Source organism: Macrotis lagotis, chromosome 1 (assembly GCF_037893015.1).
Source record: "Macrotis lagotis isolate mMagLag1 chromosome 1, bilby.v1.9.chrom.fasta, whole genome shotgun sequence".
NCBI lineage: Eukaryota > Metazoa > Chordata > Mammalia > Peramelemorphia > Peramelidae > Macrotis > Macrotis lagotis.
The window spans coordinates 157,119,131-157,138,448 of record NC_133658.1 but is presented as its reverse complement, the minus strand read 5'-3'; the positions used below and the strand labels follow the sequence as shown (position 1 = coordinate 157,138,448).

At 41.2% G+C, this 19,318-nt stretch overlaps 1 protein-coding gene across 3 annotated transcripts; it reads left to right on the top strand.

Annotated features, from left to right (window-relative positions):
• Positions 1 to 8,024: 8,024 nt before the first annotated feature.
• LOC141504305 (oxaloacetate tautomerase FAHD2A, mitochondrial-like) lies at positions 8,025 to 18,669 on the top strand. Of its 3 annotated transcripts, none has more exons than XM_074209235.1 (8): positions 8,025 to 8,125; positions 10,031 to 10,284; positions 14,400 to 14,616; positions 15,370 to 15,429; positions 15,968 to 16,130; positions 17,398 to 17,506; positions 17,675 to 17,762; positions 17,942 to 18,666. In XM_074209235.1, exons 2-8 carry the CDS (start codon positions 10,037 to 10,039, stop codon positions 18,002 to 18,004), a joined length of 948 nt encoding a protein of 315 aa, XP_074065336.1. In that variant the 5' UTR covers positions 8,025 to 8,125; positions 10,031 to 10,036; the 3' UTR covers positions 18,005 to 18,666. The 3 variants fall into 3 exon arrangements, with proteins under 3 accessions (XP_074065336.1, XP_074065337.1, XP_074065338.1); XM_074209236.1 differs by lacking the exon at positions 8,025 to 8,125 and adding an exon at positions 8,319 to 8,553 and having other exon boundaries at positions 17,942 to 18,669; XM_074209237.1 differs by lacking the exon at positions 8,025 to 8,125 and adding an exon at positions 8,595 to 9,682 and having other exon boundaries at positions 17,942 to 18,669.
• Positions 18,670 to 19,318: the final 649 nt, after the last annotated feature.

The window sequence follows — 19,318 nt, the reverse complement described above, 5'->3', positions numbered from 1 at the left end:
ATAGCTGTATCAAGGTATTTCTGCTATTTGATGCCTATCTTAAGGTGTATTCTTTGATAGCTCCATTTTTTACTACTTTGGTCCTTACTGTGGCATTATGTTTTACTATCTCTTTCAATATTAGGTAGCATTTCTGAAATTTATGTTTGGTGAAGATTTTCATTGCCTTCAGGTGCTTCAAATTTTCCTTCTTCTGATTTAAGTGCTTCAGTAATTCCCCTGTTCCCACCCCCCACCCCCATTGTTTGAAGGCTAGGGATGTTTCATTTCATCCTTCCCTAGGGTTTTCCAATATCCTTAAAAGGGCTTGGGGAATTCTAGTCTCTCTAACATTGGTTTAAGCCCCCCACTAGTAGAATTCCTTCAGTCATAAGGGTTCCATTTAGCCAATTAATAGATTAGCTTTTTAAAATATTTACTTCAAAGGTATAATAAGAATAAAGATGCAAACATCTTTCCAAGACATAGGGGCATCATTTCTGCCTATACCACCTCAGGGTTTGGGGAGGGAAGGATTAGGTTCACAATTTGTCTAAGTTCCTAAAGAGTATGATTCCTACCAAATTCAAAGCTTACCTTGGGCTTGAATCCCATGTATCCTAGGGCTGGCAACAACATCCAACCTGGAATCCTATTTCCTAAGTCATTACAATTCAAGCCCCTCAGTCTAGGGACTCTACTGCCTAGGACTAAAACTGAAAAGGACCGACAATATAGATGAAGCTCTAAAGTCTGATTCTTGGTACCAATAGGTTACAAGTGTGTGTGTAAGGGGGAGATAGTCCTCCCCTACACCCAGTTCATTTCATGGTGACAGGCTTCTGTTGAACAGGGCCTTTACCCCTTGGATGCTGGTTAGAAAGAGTAAGTGTGCTCTGACTATTTAGCTAATGGGAAAGGCTACCCCCATGGTGTGATAGGGGAATGTAATGTCTTCTCCCAGATGTGAGTCCCTGGTGTCTACCACAATGGTACCATCACCTAAGATGATCTGAGGATGCATCAAAACCCTTTACATAAGTAGCCAGTCTGTTTTTGTTATCAAAATCCAGTCTAAGTTTTAGAATAAAGTTCTTCCTTACAATTGCCCTTTATTGGTTGACCAAAAGCAGTTTGAAGTCCTTCCCTACAACTTTGGAAGATAATTACAGTTTTGTTATGACATAGAATTGGAACACAATGAAACCATTGCCTCTTCAATTCATTTCATGTATACATAGGGTTCATTGCATTAATAATTAATTAGTCCCATCAACAATGAAGCGTTCTTGGCAGGTGAGGGATTGATATTTCTGATTTAATCTCATGTTCCTTGCCTTTCTGGAATCCCAGATCACAAAGGCTCTCCTTTGTTACACTCACCTCTCTATTAAGCTCATTATCACTATGGTTTTACATAGAATCAGTTGGCACAACTCATTCCTTAGAAAGATTCCTTTTCTTTACATTAATTTTAGGTTTGTAAACTTTGCTTCCATGTGCTTTTGCTGACTTTGGAATCCCCTATTGTGACTCTGTCTGGGGAAATGATCACCATTACTACAAAAGCAGGGTTGTTTTCTCTCTCTCTGGTTGGTAAGGAAATGATGGAAAAGAGAAAACAGACCAGAGACCTCTAATCAAACTCCCACATCAACGGAGGGGCAGGAAGCTGGTTTTAAGTTCGGAGGCGCCTCCAGGTTTCTTTCCTTCACACCACTCCACATTCATTACTATGAAAACCTAGCTTTGTGGTTTTTATTTTTCTCCCTAAAACCATAGCTATTGGAGTTGAAAGTCAAAGACCTTGTTCAATTCCTTAAGTAGCTCCTGTGGGGCTGCCTGGTAAGCCTGAGGATGTGCATTTGAAATGACTCTAGTAAGTTTAAAACCTGCTATTTGAATCCTTTCTGTCATTTAGCCTCCAGTAAGCCAGAAGCCTTAAAAGATCTTTATCTCTGAGTTTTCAGTTCTGACCTTCTGTCCCTAGTAGGACTCAATAATATCTCTCTCCCCAGGTAATAGCTTCTCCCAGCACTCAGTCTGAAAGAGTATTTTACCTCCTCTCCTAGCTTTCCCTTCTGAATGATAATAGAACAACATACACTTTGGAGGGGGTTGGGTCCTTTTAACTCATTACTCACTCTTCTATCTTGGTTGTTAGCTGAATAATACACAGAGTAGAGGAGATATTTGCAAACATCCTTTGAAAACCTTCCATTCTTCTAGTGGGAATACAGGAATGTATTTTGGTTGCTGGTGAAAAGTCAAGCAAAATTCTGGGGCCTTTTTCTGTCTTTTCCAACCCAAATCAGGCCCTGTGATTTTAATAGAACCTGAGGGACCTGATATAGGTTGGGGTTGAGAAATTTCTTTACTATAGCTCCACCAGCAGCTTTGTAATTTTGCTAAAATTAGTCTTGGGAGTATTTGCCTAGACCAGAGGTATTTTCTGACCTTAATTCAGGTGAGTTATATTGAAAAGTTTAAAAAGACAGGGATAAAAATACTGAAGGATTTTTCTACCTATCTAGCAGAGTGCAACTGACTAAGGGATGGAATGGTGAAGTGGTTATTCTCCAAAAGTGCTAAAAATGGTCTCTGGGACTATCAATCAAAACAAGTTGCCAGACCATACCCGCATGTGGGAACACAGGCTATTCTAACAGCCATGACACAAATCATTTCCAAGTAAACCGCCACCTGGACAATCTCAGGTGCTGGTTTGCCACCCTTAGAGATTAAAGTGTGCCGGAGTCCTTGGGAGCTGGATGTTCCTCCCCACAGACCAAGGGCACTAGACACAGCTGTGTTTTATCACCTCCTCCCTAACATACCCCCTTATCCTGTAACACAAGATGCTGTATATACCCTGCTTGTGCATCCCCCAATTACCTCATTATTCTTTGTTCTACCCTAGAAGACCTAACAGTATATATGTAATAGCTAAGCAGTAATAAAATTGAGCTGGAGGCATAAGGCAGTAGTGGCTTGACTCCTTATTCTCAGCTCCCCTCTGGGAGGGAGGTCACCGCTGTGGGCCCCAAAGTGAAGCAAGTCACAACACCCGAAAGGTCCAGAAAAACAGTAAAAGCAAAGATGTACAGAAGCAGTAAAGGCTTCCACAAGAGGACAGTGCTCCCAATGATATCTCTGAAGGACATCCTTGACTCTGCAACTAGGTGTGAAGAGGAAGCTTGGTTGAGCAGTGAATAATCCTCAGGAAGATGAGTTCAAATTCCTCCCTCAATACATATTAGACCTAAGCTGGAAATACTGGAGCAAATCATTTAACTTGCCTGTTTTCTCAACTATAAAATGAGGATAATAATAGCTGCTATGGAGGATCAAATGAGATAATATTTGTAAAGTGCCTAGCACAATGTGCTTAACAAATTCTTGTTCCTTCTCAGGTATGAGCTGCATTAGCTATCACACTATGTGTATGATATGGCCATTTGTATTTCCTACATGTATGCCTTGATCATAAATATTTTCTATATCTTTGCCATTGGGAATGTTGGGATAACATGTTGGGAAAGTGTCTTCCCTGTGTCTTAGATCTGTGGGCTGGGGAAGTGATCAGACTCTGCAGTTTATTCCCCAACCTCTAACAACAAATGCTCTCTAAATGAATATGGTATGTTATGGCACATAAAGGTGAGCAAACAACATATATGTATAATTCAGTGAAGTTTAAGGCTATGTTACAGTCAACCAAATGGATAGGGACTGATGGGAATGTAAAGGCTATTTGTGCTCCACTTGGGTGCTTCTGGTTGTGGGCCATGCTCCTCTGAATACTTCGAGTTCCTGGTCTTCTCAAATATTGTGATGGAGAGGAATAGGAGTGAAGTGAATGTGGTAGTTGGGGTCTACTTTGGACTAACATCTGAATGCCAGTTTCAGCTGATACTTTCCTTGTTTTATGGCTAACAGAGGAGCTCCTGCTCCTCAAATCCCTGTGATTTAGTTACCCTTAAGCCCCATAAGGTGGTGAGGGGACCTCTTTCTACTGTTAACTCTCCCCAACTATCATATGTATCCAGGCCACTCCTATCTCTCCCTGATCCCTGTCCTCCTAGAATTATTGGATTTGGAAAGGAGATCATTCAGTTGAGAAATTTCATTTTAAAGCTAAGGAAACAGAGGCCCAAAGAGCTTTAGTGATTTCCCTCGAAGACACGCAAGAAGTGGTCAGAATTTCAATCTAGTTCCCCGACTGTAAATCCAGCTTTATTTCTATTACACAATTGCTAAAGGAAAATAAAGATAAGCTCTCTGTGGTGTATTTGAATGTTGAGATCTACTTAAAACACTTATGTTATTATTTCAATCAATTTCTGGCAGGATTTTCAATTGGTATGAAGTCCTCATACCTTCCAAAAATCCTAACAAAGGAAGTCTGGGAATTTTAATACCTTACAAAGGGATTCAAGAGCATTCTAGGTGGATATCTCTAACTATCCAGTTTACATGGAAAGTTGCAAATTAGACAGTGTTTATCAGAAGGATATAGAAAAACAATTCAAAGATCTATTTGACTTAAATCATAACAAATTAATCACATATATCCTCAAGGACTCTAGGATTAGATAAGGGTGTTACAAATCACAGACTATATATTTTTTACTTTAAAAATTACTTAATTTTCCCCAATTATATGTAAAGACAATTTTTTTCATTCATTTAAAAAAAAAATTTGAGTAGAATTATTTTCTTCCCTTCTATACTTTTCCCCTACAGGGATGGTAGGCAATTTGATATATTTTATACATGTGCAATCATGCAAAACATGTTTTCATATTTGTCATGTTGTGAAAGATACAGATTAAAGGTAAAAAGACACAAAAAATAAAGTGAAAATAGTGTGCTTTGATTTGCATTCAGCCTCCTTCAATTCTTTCTATGGTTAATGGATAGCATTTTCCATCATGATTCCTTTGGAATTGTCCTGAGTTGCTTAGAATAGCTATCATTCACAGTTGATCATGGAATAAATATTGCAGTTGCTGTGTACAATGTCCTCCTGGTTCTACTTGCTTCAGCTTTGCATTAGTTGGCATAAGTCTTTCTAAAACCATCTTGCTCATCAATTCTTATAGCACAATAGTATTCCTTGACAATCATATATCACGACTTGTTCAGTCATTCTCCAGTTGAAAATCCTTTCATTTTCCAGTTCTTTACCTCAAAAAGAGCTACTATTAATATTTTTTGTATAAATGGGTCTTTTCCCCTTTCTTTGGATAGAAAGAGTATAAATTAAAGTGGAAAAAGCCTTGTCTCTGGAGTCAGGGGACAAAGTATTGGGACTCCTTACTTCCTGTAATTTGGAAGCAATATTCCCTGTAAAATGAGAAACTTGGATTAGGTGACTTTTGGAATCTCTTTTCAACTCTAGATTCTACTAGAACAGGAGACCTTTGTAATGGACCAATTGGATTAGACCAGATAAAGAAACAGCAGTTAATGACCAAAGTAATCTACTGTTTGACACACCCAAAGATTCAAACTTCTGGGATAAGAACTGCCCATCTGACAAAATCTGCTGGGAAACCTGGAAAATAGTATGACAAAAAACCAGGCATGGATACACAAAAGTAATCTGTTCAGTTACAGCAGCAGTAAGCGGCAGAGAATTATTTCCCAATTGATAGTTAAGGATATGAACAGGAAATCTGCAAAAGAAAAAATAAAGAAACCTGAGCTATCAGCAACCATCTGAAAAAATGCTCCAGATTCCAAATAATTAAAGGAATGAAAATTAAATTTGGAGGTTCTACTTCAGACCTATCATATTGGCAATAACGAGAAAGGAAAATAGCAAATTTGGAAGGGCATATTAATATACTGTTAATGGAGCTGTGAATTGGTTTAGCCATTCTGATTAGCAATTTGGAACTATGCCCTCAAAGTAAACTGGGTCTACCATTTAACCCAGCTCTACCACCACTAGGCCTGTAATCAAAGAGATCAAAAGCAAAAAGGATATATATATGTACAAAAATAGTTATAGCAGCTCTTTTTGTAGTAATTCAAAACTGGAAACTAAGGTGATACCCATCTAAGGCATCTTCAGGGGAATGGCTAACCAAATTATGTACAGTATATAGCTGTAATGGGATATATTTGTGCCATGAGAAATGATGAAATGGAAAGTTTCAATGGACACTGGGAAGCACTTATGAAGTAATGCAGAGTGAAATGAGAAGAAACAGAATAGTTTATACAATTACAACATTTAGAGAAAAACATCTTGGAAAGACTTGAGTAATGCCAATTAATGCAATATAAATCACAAGTCCAAAGGGGGAAGGGGAAGGAAGGGGATAAGCAATTTCCTAGTTTTCACTTTGATTTGGTTTGGTTCTGAGAATGATCCTGTGAAATAGATGCAATTATCACCCCTATCTTACAGTTGAAGAAAATTGAGGCAAACAAAGGTTAAGTAACTTGCCCTGGTTCACAAAATAAATAAACATCTGAGGCCAGAAATAAACTCAAGTTTTCCTGACTCTAGGCCCAATGTGCCACCCAGTTGCTTTGGAAGAAGGCAGAGGACAGATGATGAAACATGTACCACTCCCTCCTGCCAGAATTGATGGACTTAAAATGAATAAGACCTCCATTTTTAGACACGGCCTGTGTGGGAATTTGTTTTGCTGTACTGTGCATATTTGTCATGAAGGCATTATTTTTTCATTTAAAAAGGTTCTTTTTTTTAAGGGGGCAGTAGGAAGGAAAAACAAATCCTTACAAACATAAATTTGAAACCGTACGTAGTCAATAAAGATTTGTTAACTGCCTACTATGTAGCAGGCATTATTATAAGCATTAGTGATACAAAGTCCTTGCCCTCAGCTCACAGTCTAGCAAGGGAGGCAACGCAGGTACATACATAGTATAAATAGACACAGATGCTACATATACGATAAATTGGAAATAATCAAAAGAGGGCCAGCACTAGAATTGAAGGGGAATCAACAGAAAGTGGGATTTTACCCGGGGACTTGAAGGCAATCAGGCAAGGCAGCAGATGGAGATGAGGAGGAAAAGAATTTCAGGTCAGTGGGGAACAGTCAGTGAAAATTCCCAGCATCAAGAGATGGAGCATCTAATTTGTGAAACAGCAAAGGAGGCCAGTGTCACTGCATCAGTGTATTCCTGTTTGAGGGATGGGGAGGAAAGGTCAGAAGACTGAAGGGTAGGAGAGGATCAGGTACCAAACAAAGGATTTGTATTCAGTCCTGGAGGTGATAAGAAGCCACCTGAGTAGACCAGTTTGACAGCTGGAGATTTGGCGCCTGATGCAAGAATCGAGGCAAGAGGGAGGAGAGAAGCCACCGAGTTCGGATTCTTAAAGCCAGCCCTTTCCCCACTGCTATTCACCCATAATGAAATCCAAAAGCAATGGCCAAGTGTGTCCTATGTAGCAGAAACTGTTGTGTTGCGGGTGCAAAAGGAAGCCAAACGCTCCCGGAGCTCAGTCTGCTAGGAGCTACGGGATGGATGAAGAACGGGGGAAGCTCTGGAACAAAGGGCAGCTCCGAGTCCGGGCAGGCTGGGACCCCGAGGAGCCGCCCGCGGCCCCTCTCCTCGTCCTTGGAGGGGCGGCTGCTTGCGGCTGCCTCTCCCACCCCGAGGCTTTGCTCCTTCCTCGGGTGACCTGCATCGCGCTTACTTGGGGTTTATTTGCCGGCATTTAAGGGGGGCGGGGGGATCTGCACTAGTCATTTCTTTGTTTTGGGGAAACTCCTTCCATGGAGGGGGCTGCCGGCGAGGCCACTGCTCTAGCTTGCCGCATGGAGAGGTCTGAGTCCAGCCTTTCCCGGCTTTGAGACTAGAGTAGAGTGGGAGCGACCCTGAACTTGAACCCACCTTCTGCGGGTCTGACGGTCCAGAGAGTCTCCGCCCCCCAGGCCTCCGATTGGCTCGTCCGGAGTCACGGGAAGGAGGCGCCGAGCCTGTCGGGAGTTGTAGTTCTCCGGTGGGGGGAGTTGCGGAGAGAGCTTACCGGGAAAGGTCCCACTCCCACCACCTTTTAACCTTTGCCCCCGGCGCCCCTTGGGCCGCCCCCGCCCCGCCTAGGCTTCAGCGCGTCATCGCCGAGCGCCGGAGAGGCGGAGGCCGCCGGCTGGGCTAGGTAAGAGGCCGCGAGGCTGGGGGCGGGAAGGCCCTGCCTCCGTAGGGTGGGCGCGGGGTCGAGGGGCTTGCGGGACCCCGAGGATTCGCGGGGGGCCCGGCCCCGGACGCGTGCCGCCCGCTGGCCCGGTCACTTCGCCCGGACCGCCTCTCCGTTACCCGGCCGCCGCACCCGCACGGCCCTGGAGGGGAAAGTGAGGCAGGGGGCTTAGCACAGGCCCCTCACGCAAATCCAGCTCGGGGGCCCGTCGTGGTGGCACCTCCCTGGTGGCCCGGACTCCTTCAAGGAAGAAGCACGAATATTGTAGAATTTAAAGGTGGAATGGACCGTGGGAAGATGGCCAGGAAGGGACTCGGGAAGATGAAGCTTTGGAACTGAAAAAGGAGAAACCAGAAGAGATTTAGGCCTCCAGGAAACATCCAAGAAAGGCTGCTATTTGATTTTTTTTTAGTTTTTTTTTTTTACAAGGCAGTGGGCTTAAGGGGCTTGCCCAAGGCCACACAGCTAGGTCATTATTAAGTGTCTGAGATCGGATTTGAACCCAGGTCCTCCTGACACCAGGGCCGGTGCTCTATCCACTGCACCACCTAGTCGCCTCTCCCATTTGTTTTTAACTTTGAACTATTATCATGACCTTGGGTGGCAGCTTTTTCTATTACCCCAGAACTTTGAACAGTTTCGCTTCTGTGTAGAGATTTTTGGCATAAAAGGAGCTGGGGGTTAGAACATCTTGCTGAGCTTGCATTTAAGGCAGGCAATGCTGCAGCCCTTATGCAAACAACTTCCCAGTCATGTTTATCTTTACATTCTCCTGGGAACTTTATGAGGTCAAAGCATTTGTGTAGAACAGCATTATTAAATATTTTGTAAAAGCATGGGTCATCAGTCAGAAAGTTTTGCATTTTTGAGTTGTTTTTCCATTGTGGAAATCTCTCTTTCTTCTTTTGTGCTTTTTTAACCAGTGAGTCAGCTGACTGTAGTTAGGAGTGCAGTCTGTTGTGAAAAACTACCTTGTCTGCACCAGGACCAAACTACTGTCCTTGGCCTCCTCATTGGTTTTTAATTGAGCTTAAACAAATCTGTGATGGGAAATCATGCCTGACTAATGTCCTAGTGTTCTTTTATGGAGTAAATGAATATGTGAACCACAAAAAACCAAGGAATGAAATTTACATAGATTTCCCAAAAGCCTTGACCAGATTTTGCCCTGATGGTTATTTTTAAAGATTTAAAAGTAGCTGGAATTTTAGAGAGGGAAAGAAAATATTTTCCATGGATGGGGACCTGACAAAAGAATCATTCTTTGGATAGAAAAGTAAAAGTAATGGAATTCTCCCAAGAATAAACTCTAGGACTAGTCTTTTGAATATTTACATAAATAATTTGGAAGAGGAAATACATGATAAACTCTCCACATTTGCAAATAACCCTTTTAGGACTGGTCTCTTGAACATTTTCATAAATAATTTGGAAGAGGGAATACATGATAAACTCTCCACATTTGCAAATAACCCTTTTCCTTTCTGGGTAGTAAAATACTACATCTGTTCCAGCTAGGTAATTTCTTCATTGTCTCATCCACTTTACTTATTTCTGTCTTCTTGCCTTTGCTCATGTCTTAATTTCCATTCCAAGAGAAAGTATTGGGTCTCATTCCCTGAAGCCTATCCTGCAAAGTTTCTCAATTCTCACTTCCTACTTTCCTACACATTGCATCACTTAGTCATGTGTTGCATTATATTGTTCTGTTTTTTTCATGTATGCATGCCTTATCTCACCCGTTGAGAGCATAGACTATTTTCTGTTTTTATATAGTAAATGATTAGGTTTTATGGCATTAAGCAGTTGGTCTGGTGGCTCTCTATAATCTTTCTCTATTTTTTCTTTACTTTATTTCTCCTATAGATTCTGATGTTGGTGGTGCCTGTTTCAAGAACCCTATTTACAACTCTGCTGCAGAATCATAAGGTGGTCTGTCAGATCTCCAGAGGCATGAGACTGGTCCAGTTCCAAACCTCTTACCTGAAAGGACCTCACCTGGGACTAGAGGAAAAGGAGGGTGGTGGGGTGATTAACCTCAATGCCTTTGACTCCAACCTGCCTAAGACCATGAAGGAGTTCCTGGAACAGGGAGAAACTGCTCTCTATATAGCAAAAAGGTAAAAATAAACATTTCTACTCTGCCCATCAGTATGATAAGACTCTAGACAAAAAAAAACAGATTTTCCTCAAGAATCAATGTGAAACAAGTACAAATCCAAGGTAAGCCCCCCCCCCCTTTCTGTTCTCTTATTTTCTTGAGTAAGATCAGAGAAATTTCTGTCAGGCAATAAGCACTTATTAATCATGTGCTATGTGCCAAACATTTTATAAAGCTTACAAGATATAAAGAAAATAAAAAAAAATCCCAGCTCTTAAGCAGCATGCAAACAAAACAAACAGTTATAGGGCATAGAGGACGTACAGTGAAGAAGCAGGAGTTGGTAGATGGAGTATTGTTTGTTGAGGAACAGCAAAAAAGACAGGTGTGGCTGACTGAATCATAGAGGATGTATTAGGGACTAAGATGTGAGAAAGCTGGAAAGTTGGGAAGGGGCCAGGTTCAACAGAAAATTTTATATTTGCTCCTGGAGGTAATAGGGAGTCATTGGGATTTATCAAATTGGGTGGAGGTGGGTGAAGAGCTAACATGAAGAGGCCTATACTTGGAGAAGATTAATTTGGTGACTGAGGGGAAGATGAAGTAGAATGGGAGGAAACTTGAGGCAGGGAGACTACCCAGCAGAGTTAGGCAAGAGTCCACATGTGAGATGATGAGAACTTGGACTAGGAAAAGATAGAGCCATATGTGAGAGATACTGCAAAGTAGAAACAACAGAAACTGGCAGTGATTGGTTAGAGAAATGAACAGGATGCTGAGTGAGAAGTCAAAAGTGACACCTAGGTTGATGATACTTTTCACAGTTAAAAGGAAGCTGGGTAGAGGGGAAGGTGTTTTTTTGGGGTGGGGGAAGATAATGAGATCATTCTTGATTAGTGCTAGATAAATTTGAGAATCATCTTTATAAAGATGACAGTAGGATTCATGGGAGCTTATGAGATCACCAAGTGAAATAAAATAGATACAGATGAAAAAGGGGCCCATGTTAGAGCCTTGGGGGACACCCATGGTTAATGAGCATGATCTGGTTGAAGATCTAAGAGTCACAGTCTATGGATAAGGGGAGAATTAAGAGAGGTCAGTGTCCCAAAAACCTAGTGAAAAGAGAATATTAAGGAGAGGGTAGTTTCAGTTGAATGATGATCTCAGAAGTCAGACTGCAGAGAGTTAAGTGAGTGAGAGAGAGAAAAGGAAGTGGAAGTCAGTTGTTGATGGCTTTCTCAAGGAGTTTAGCTACAAAAAGGAGATTTATAGAAAGAGATATTATGGAGGAGAGAGGTGGATGGATGGGGGAGATGGGGTGATGCAGGGAAGCAGCCAATGGACCGTGAGATATTGTAGATGAGTGAGAGAGTAGGGATGCTAGAGAAGACAGTCTTTTGAACAAAAAAGGATGGAATAGAATCACTTGTACAGAGGGGTTTGTATTGAAAAGGAGGAGCATCTTTTCTTGTGATAAAGATGAGAAAGTAGCAGAAAGAATTTATGTGATAGGAGTTTAGGAGTGTAGAAACTCATGATGAATGGCCTCAGTTTTTTCACCGAGATAGGCAAAGTTCTCAGGTGGGTAGGTAATAGGTGGGGCAGCCTTGGGAGGTTTGAGGAGAGTTAAGTGGAATGGTGAGTTAATCATGGGGTTTGCTTAGCAGTAGTGAGGGCCCAGTTGAGATTTCATATATATATATATATATATATCATAAATTTGTAGTGGTTCTAGTCAGCATGGTTTTGTGATTTTTCTCCATATTTGTGTAGCAGCATGTGAGAGCAAGGGCAGTTAATGGCAAAGTAATCCTAGGTGAAGCTTTGTAGGATAAGATCTCTATTGGGAGAAGACAATGTAGAGTTGAACTAGGTCACTATGGGGTCAAGGAGGAGAGCGTAGCTAGAGCTGGGGTAATGACCAGGGAAAAAAATGAAATATAGAAACGTTAGAGGTTGTGATGGGGATGAAGATCAAATTTTGGGATCACAAGACAGGGAGAGATGGAATGACAACAGATTATGATCAGAAAAAGGAATTTTAGACTTCACAAATATGACAGTGATAGGTTTATGGGTCTTGACATGATCAAGTGCATGTGGTAGAGGTCATAAGAAATGAATAAATGGAGGAACTGAGAGATTGAGATTGAGATGGATTTTCAAAGGCATAGCAATATTAAAGTGCATCTGAAGTCATTGAGGAAGAGATTGTCCTGGAGATTGATAAATAGCAGCCACTATAATTTTGATTGGGTGATAAATCTGAATGACAACCTCAAAGAAAGAAACATTACTGAGGGATAGTGGTTGAAATAGCAATGAGGAGGACGGCTAGGTGGCACAGTGGATAAAGCACTGGGCCTGGAGCCAGGAGTACCTGGGTTCAAATTTGACCCTAGACACTTAATAATTACTTAGCTGTGTGGCCTTGGGCAAGCCACTTAACCCCATTTGCCTTGCAAAAATCTAAAAAAAAAAAAAAAGAAATAGCAGTGAGGAGCAGGGAATATTTCAACTCCTCCATGACTAGAATTAAGAAAAAAGAGTTTACTTCTTATTGATTGGTTGCTATTGCCAGCTATGTGCAAAGCATTGTGTTCTACTGAGGTTATGATAGTTTCACATCACAGAAATTAATATACATAAGGGCCAACAACATACCTTGAGAAAATTTGAGATTAGAAAGATACCTTCCATTTTGGGACAGGGTTGAGGACAGAAGGCTTTATTGAGGAAGTCTCTGAGTTAGAACTCAAAGAGAAGGATGAACTTCATAAGCTGAGGTTGCTAGCTGGGAATTTGTTTCCATTATAAGCATGGCAAATGTTGAAAGCAAAGAAAAAGTGACAGAAGAGAGCAGAAAGAGAATGAAGGACAGAGGGCAGTTCATTATAAACCTAGACTGAAACATGGCTTGGAGAGGGTAGAGAGTCTTGCCTATCTGACTGAAGATTTTATATCGTATTCAGTTGGCATTGAGAAACTACTTTTTTATTTTAAACTAGAAGAGTGACATGTTCTAAGCTGTCAGTAATAAAAATTACTTTGAAAGAAATGTGAAGGATAGATTCAAGAGAGGACATCCTGAAGTTAGTAACTGCAAGAACTTGAGAGAAAATGAGATCCTAAGGAGAGGATCAAGACAAAAAAAATATGAAAGGAGGTAGAATCCAAATGACTTAGTAATTGAGTAGGTACATGGGATAAAAGAGAGAGAGGGAAGAGTCAAAGATGACTGAGGTTTTTGAGATTTGGTGCCTGGAAAGTAGTGATGCTATCAACAAAAATTGAGAATTTGAGGAAAAGATGATCAGTTGAATTTTGGAAATGTTGATTTTTAAGGTGCTAGTTGAATATCCATTGGAAGTGCTCAATTGTCATTGGAAAAATGAGCCTTAGAGCTCTGGGAGACATTGAGGGAGGGAATAAAGATTCAGCTCCATAAAGGTAATCATTGAAACCATGCAAATAGATGATATCATCAAGGGAGAAATGTAGATAGAAAAGGCTATGAACAGTCGGGTGGGGTCAGTAGAATGTATGGCACTCACATTTAAGACATGGAGAGAAAATGACAAGATAGCAAAGAATAGCTTGTCTACACAAGAATACTTTTCCACCTTTCCTGTCTTGTGTGTGTGTGTGTGTACGCGCGCACAATCCCACTCTCTTCCCTCTGGCTAAAATTTCTGAAGTTTTGTAAGTTGAATCACAGTGACATGAACTGTGTCCTTTCTAGCAGTCATAAAATTGTATCTGAAGTCCAAGAAGATTTTACAAAGACAGATCTACCTTTTTCCATAGAATTTCCTCCCTGAAACTCAATATGGGATGATTCTTTGGACCATAAGACCTGAAGTGGAATCCACATTCAAAGGGCAAAATAAACTTTTCTGTCTCACCCTGAGCCCCTTGGGATCTGTCCATAAAGTGCTTTGAGATCTTTAGATTAGAGAGATTAGGTTAGGAAATGAAATGGGAGTTCATTCAGTTATTTAACAGGGAAACCTCTATTGATAAAAATGTAACATAAAATGTATCGTAAAGGGAAGTTCTTCAGGAAATAGAACTCCTGAGTCCTGACTCTGTCACTATCTTTCTTCAACCTTTCTCCTTTGTTTTCTGCAGAGCTTTGGAATCTAAACAGCCAGTTCTGAAACGGTCAGAGGTTACTTTTCTGTCCCCCATCACACAGGCGGACAAAGTGGTGTGTGTGGGCTTGAACTATGTGGATCACTGCAAGGAACAGAATGTACCAGTACCCACGGAGCCCATCATTTTCAGCAAGTTTGGTAGCTCTATTGTGGGGCCCTATGATGATATTGTCCTGCCTCCTGAGAGCAAAGTAAATATCATGCCCCTGTGATCCTGACTTCCTGCCTTTTCCCGTCCACCTCATCATAAAATTCCACTCCTAAATGGATTCCAACCCTTTCATCTATCCCCTGTTCAAGAATTTAACTCCAGCCTTTCCTCTGCAGCCTGTCTAACTTGCTCATACCCAAGATTTCAAGGGTTCTCTAGTCTTGGAACAGTGATCATTAAGCCACATGTGCAACCTAAAGTTTTAGATTGTTCATTTCTGAATTAGATTTATTATATTCTATTAGACTCTCTAAGGCCTTTGAAGGGTGACATGAGGTGAATTTTTAATAAGCCTGATAGAACTGTTCACCTGAATATGTATTGTCTTTCAGAGTAGTCAGTGGGAGGTGTTTTTTCCTATTAATGCTACTATTGCTCAAAATATGTTTTAGAATTCCTTCTTGGGTCTTGTCTTCTGTCTTAGAGTCCCAAGTCCTTTTTGGTTGATGGATGATCATGGATTTGGCCAGATAGCTATCAGTAGCACTGTCTTACACTGTGTCACCTCTTAACCTCCAATACTGAGTCTCCTGAAAACTTCAGGGAATAGAAATAGGCTTTTAACCTCATAGCACTATTACAGATATGGATATTTGTCATTGTTATGATTTATTTATTTTGAATGCCACCCTTTTGGTACCTTATCCTTAAGTGGTTTCCCAAGAGCTCCAGAGAATAGAAATATAACCAACAGGAGTGTCACTACTCAAAATTCTGCTTTTCTTCCATGCAGGAGGTGGACTGGGAAGTGGAACTGGCCTTTGTCATTGGAAAGAAAGGCAAAAATATTAAGGTAATAGAGATGGGGTTGTATGTGAAGCTAATCGGGACCTCTCTAACCCTCATAGATGACTAGCACAGAGAGACTTGAGTTACTTAGTTACTATTAATCCTAATCATTCTCTTCCCCAAAGATGAGAATAGCTATCCATATCATTACGAGGTGTCAGCTATCTCTGACTTAGCCCTGTTCCCTTCTTCAGGGTCTTGTTCAGTCTAGGGTAGACCTCCAGTTAAGCCAAATATCAGAAGTAGGAGTCTGCATGCACTGCTCATCTTTTATTGTGGAGAAAGGGCTTAGAGATCTCTTAGAGTGAGGCACTAGCATTGTCAGCTACCTAATTTCCAGTGTGCTCATGGTGAAGCAACTTGGCAAAAGAGAGAGAGAGCCTTGTCACCAGGAAGACCTGGGACCCATTGCTATGCAGCTCTAAGATTCTAAAAGTTGTAAAGAAGATGAGTGTCCTATAGCATTTAAGACACAGGCTCTATCCCTTTCCAGACTGACTAGGACTGCCCCTGGCCAACCTTGATACAGTTTCCCCCCATAGGCCGCAGATGCCATGGCTCATGTGGCTGGGTTCACAGTGGCACATGATGTGAGTGCTCGTGACTGGCAAATGAGGCGCAATGGGAAGCAGTGGCTGCTTGGAAAAACCTTTGACACCTTCTGCCCTCTGGGTCCTGCCTTGGTGACCAAAGATTGTATAGCAGGTAGGACCCTGAATCTTGAACCCCTTTCTGTTCCTTGCCTCCTTTGTGCTATTTAGTCCAAGGCAGAACTCCAGAAAGGCTAGGAGTCACGAGCAGAGGTCTTTAGGGGAGGGCTTTGCTGAAAGTTCTCCTGCTGCCTTTGTTGACTTTCAGGATCACTCCTTCCCTATGTCACCTGTGACATCAGATCAGACACTAGACTTGGAGCTGATAGAAGTTGGATTTGAATCCAACATCATCATTGATGTGTTTTGCTCATTTATAGTTAGGGCCTAGTTCTTTGGAGGGAAAACTAGTTCAGCTTCCTAGAACATAGTTATGAGTGAGGAAACAACCTGAATACAACCTGTGTTGTAAGCTCAATTGTTACTGAGTGATATGTGAACCCACACTTGGCCCTTGCTCAGGCTTTTGTGGGTAATGAGGTAGTCACAGAGGAGAAGCATTGGTAACATGAGACCCATGGAGAGTAGACAAAGAGTTGTGTATTGGCCAATTTTCTTTAGGAGCAAGGAGTTTTTACACATCAGCAATACAGCAATACATTGTTTTACAGCACAAAATAATGTTGAAATAATGTTCATTGGGGTGGCTAGGTGGCGCAGTGGATAAAGCACCGGCCCTGGAGTCAGGAGTATTTGGGTTCAAATCTGGTCTCAGACACTTAATAATTACCTAGCTGTGTGGCCTTGGGCAAGCCACTTAACCCCATTTGCCTTGCAAAAACCTAAAAAAAAAAAAGAAAGAAAGAAAGAATGTTCATTGTTACCATGTTAATGAAAGTGTGTAAAAAGTCTTAGAAAGATGTCTATTAAAAAGGTTAAGAAAAAAGTTAAAAGGAGTAAATTCAGATATCTGTCAAATTCATGTAAGTAAAATAGTCATTTAATAAATGAGACAGTCTTAATTTTTCTTTCATGATGTATAAGTTCTCTTAAGTTATCATCACATATATATTTGTACACACACATATGTGTGTGTGTGTGTGTGTGTGTGTGTGTGTGTGTGTATGTTTGATCTGTCTCTGTTGCTGGTCTTAAAGGTAAATACGTATTTTCTAATTAAAAAAAAAATAAAAAAATCTCCAATAGAAGAAGGTACATTGCTCTGTATACAGAAGCTGTTTAGCAAACGTTGAGGACTGCTACCCTGGATATGTTACTTAAGTTTTATATGTTTCAGTTTCCTCATCTATGAAATGTGGATAACTCTCTTCCTAACAGAGAAAAAAGGATCCTGAATATTCAAGGAGTTGTTATCATTTCAGATCCACACAATTTGAAGATCTGTTGCCGAGTGAATGGGGAGGTAGTACAGAGCAGCAGAACTAACCAGATGGTTTTTAAGACAGAAGATCTAATAGCCTGGGTCTCAAAGTAAGTGGTGTTGTGTTGACTTTATCCCAGCTTTATGAGTGGATGATAGCTCTATCCCAACTGGTCTGTTCCCTGCCCTTCTCAGGCTCCCTGTCAGTGAGCCTAGCACTTCTCACCCTCAACCTGAGAGGCCAAAGAAATGTAACTTTGACTCCTACTCTCCCACAGATTTGTCACTCTCTATCCTGGGGATGTCTTCCTGACTGGGACCCCACCAGGGGTTGGTGTGTTTAGGAAACCTCCAGTGTTTCTCAAGGTATGTTATTTGGGGAGTGGAAATAGAGCACAAGCCAGAGTATACTTCAAATTCTCCTTGGTTTCTGGCTCACATGTCCCTCATGTCCTTTTTCTGAAGTGCTTGTGAACCACAGGAAAGGAGCAGGTAAGGTTCCAGAGTACAACGGTTAACCATGTGGTGACTGCTCTCTGTTACAGAAAGGAGATGAAGTCCAATGTGAGATTGAAGGATTGGGAACCATCATCAACAAAGTGGTTTGATGTCATTATGCCTAGGACTTCCAAACTGTTTCTTAGCCAGTCTTTGCTCATCAGCCCCACAACTCTTCTTTCAACTTCTTTGGCATAAAGACTTGGGGAACTATAATAAAAAGAGGAAGAAAGTGATCTCTTGAATTCCTTCATTAATATAGAACATCACCTGGGTCTGGTTGGCTTCAGCATCTTCTCAGCCAGGCAAAGATTCCAGGCTTGTACAGAAAGGGAAGTCCCCACAGTGCTGAATATTGGGCTTCTTTGGTTTGTTTTTTTTTAATTAGTATTGGAGAGGGAACTATCTTTCTAATTAATAAATTTTCTTTAATCATGGTAACTCCTTGGCTTCTGCTTCTATGTTCATCTTCCTTTCTGAGATGGGTAGGAGTAATTTTCACCAAAGAAAGCCAATTGGGTCCTCAGAATTGGAACACTCCCTGTGCTACTAGAAGTAATCTAATCAAAGTGGAAAAGGGAAGAAATGGAGACTATAAAAGCAAGCCACATTCAAAAGGGGAAGGGGTGTTTAATACTTATCCAGACCTTGAGAGGTTTAAAAAAAAGACAAATAATTCACTTTGTTATAGGCCAACAATTCTAGTTACCCAAATTCAAACCTATAGGAATTGAGAATATAACTAAAACTATCAGCAAAGTCCTTATTCTTTTTTTTTTTTCCAGGATTTGGAACTGACTCTTGCTGGGAGAGGATGATAGCAACTCATCCCTTGCAAAAACTACTGGGTTCCATATCAGGACTTGTCAGTACTATAAATTGTTGGCTCATTTCTCATGTAAGATTTGGTTCTAGACTATGAAGTGCCTCATAGAGAGGGAAGCCCTTCTGTAGCAGGCACTAAAGAGCCCCCAGTTTTGCATCAAGGCTCAACTGGGCATACCCATTCATTCATTCATTCATTCAACAAATATGTATTAAAAACCAATTATATTCTTGGTACAAAGATTTTAAAAGGATTTCTCCCTCTGTGGGCAGATGAGTATAACATAGGGAGTGAAAAGGCAAAGATGAAAGCCAGATTTGATGAGGAAAGCACCTAGAAATTGGGAATATGGGAATGAAGAGGAAGAATGAATCCTTGAAGGCTTCATGAAGGAGATGACTTTTGAGCTGAGCCCTGAAGCAAGTTAATCTGAGGAGGTAGCAGGGATGTGTAGTGAGGGGGTGGCCGATGAGGCAGAGCTGAGCCTCATCTCTGATACGTGTTAGGTGAGTGTACCAGATATGCATGCTCAAGCCTTCATAATCAGAGGTGAAACTCTAGTATGCCTCACCTGCCACCCACTCATTGCACATCTTTG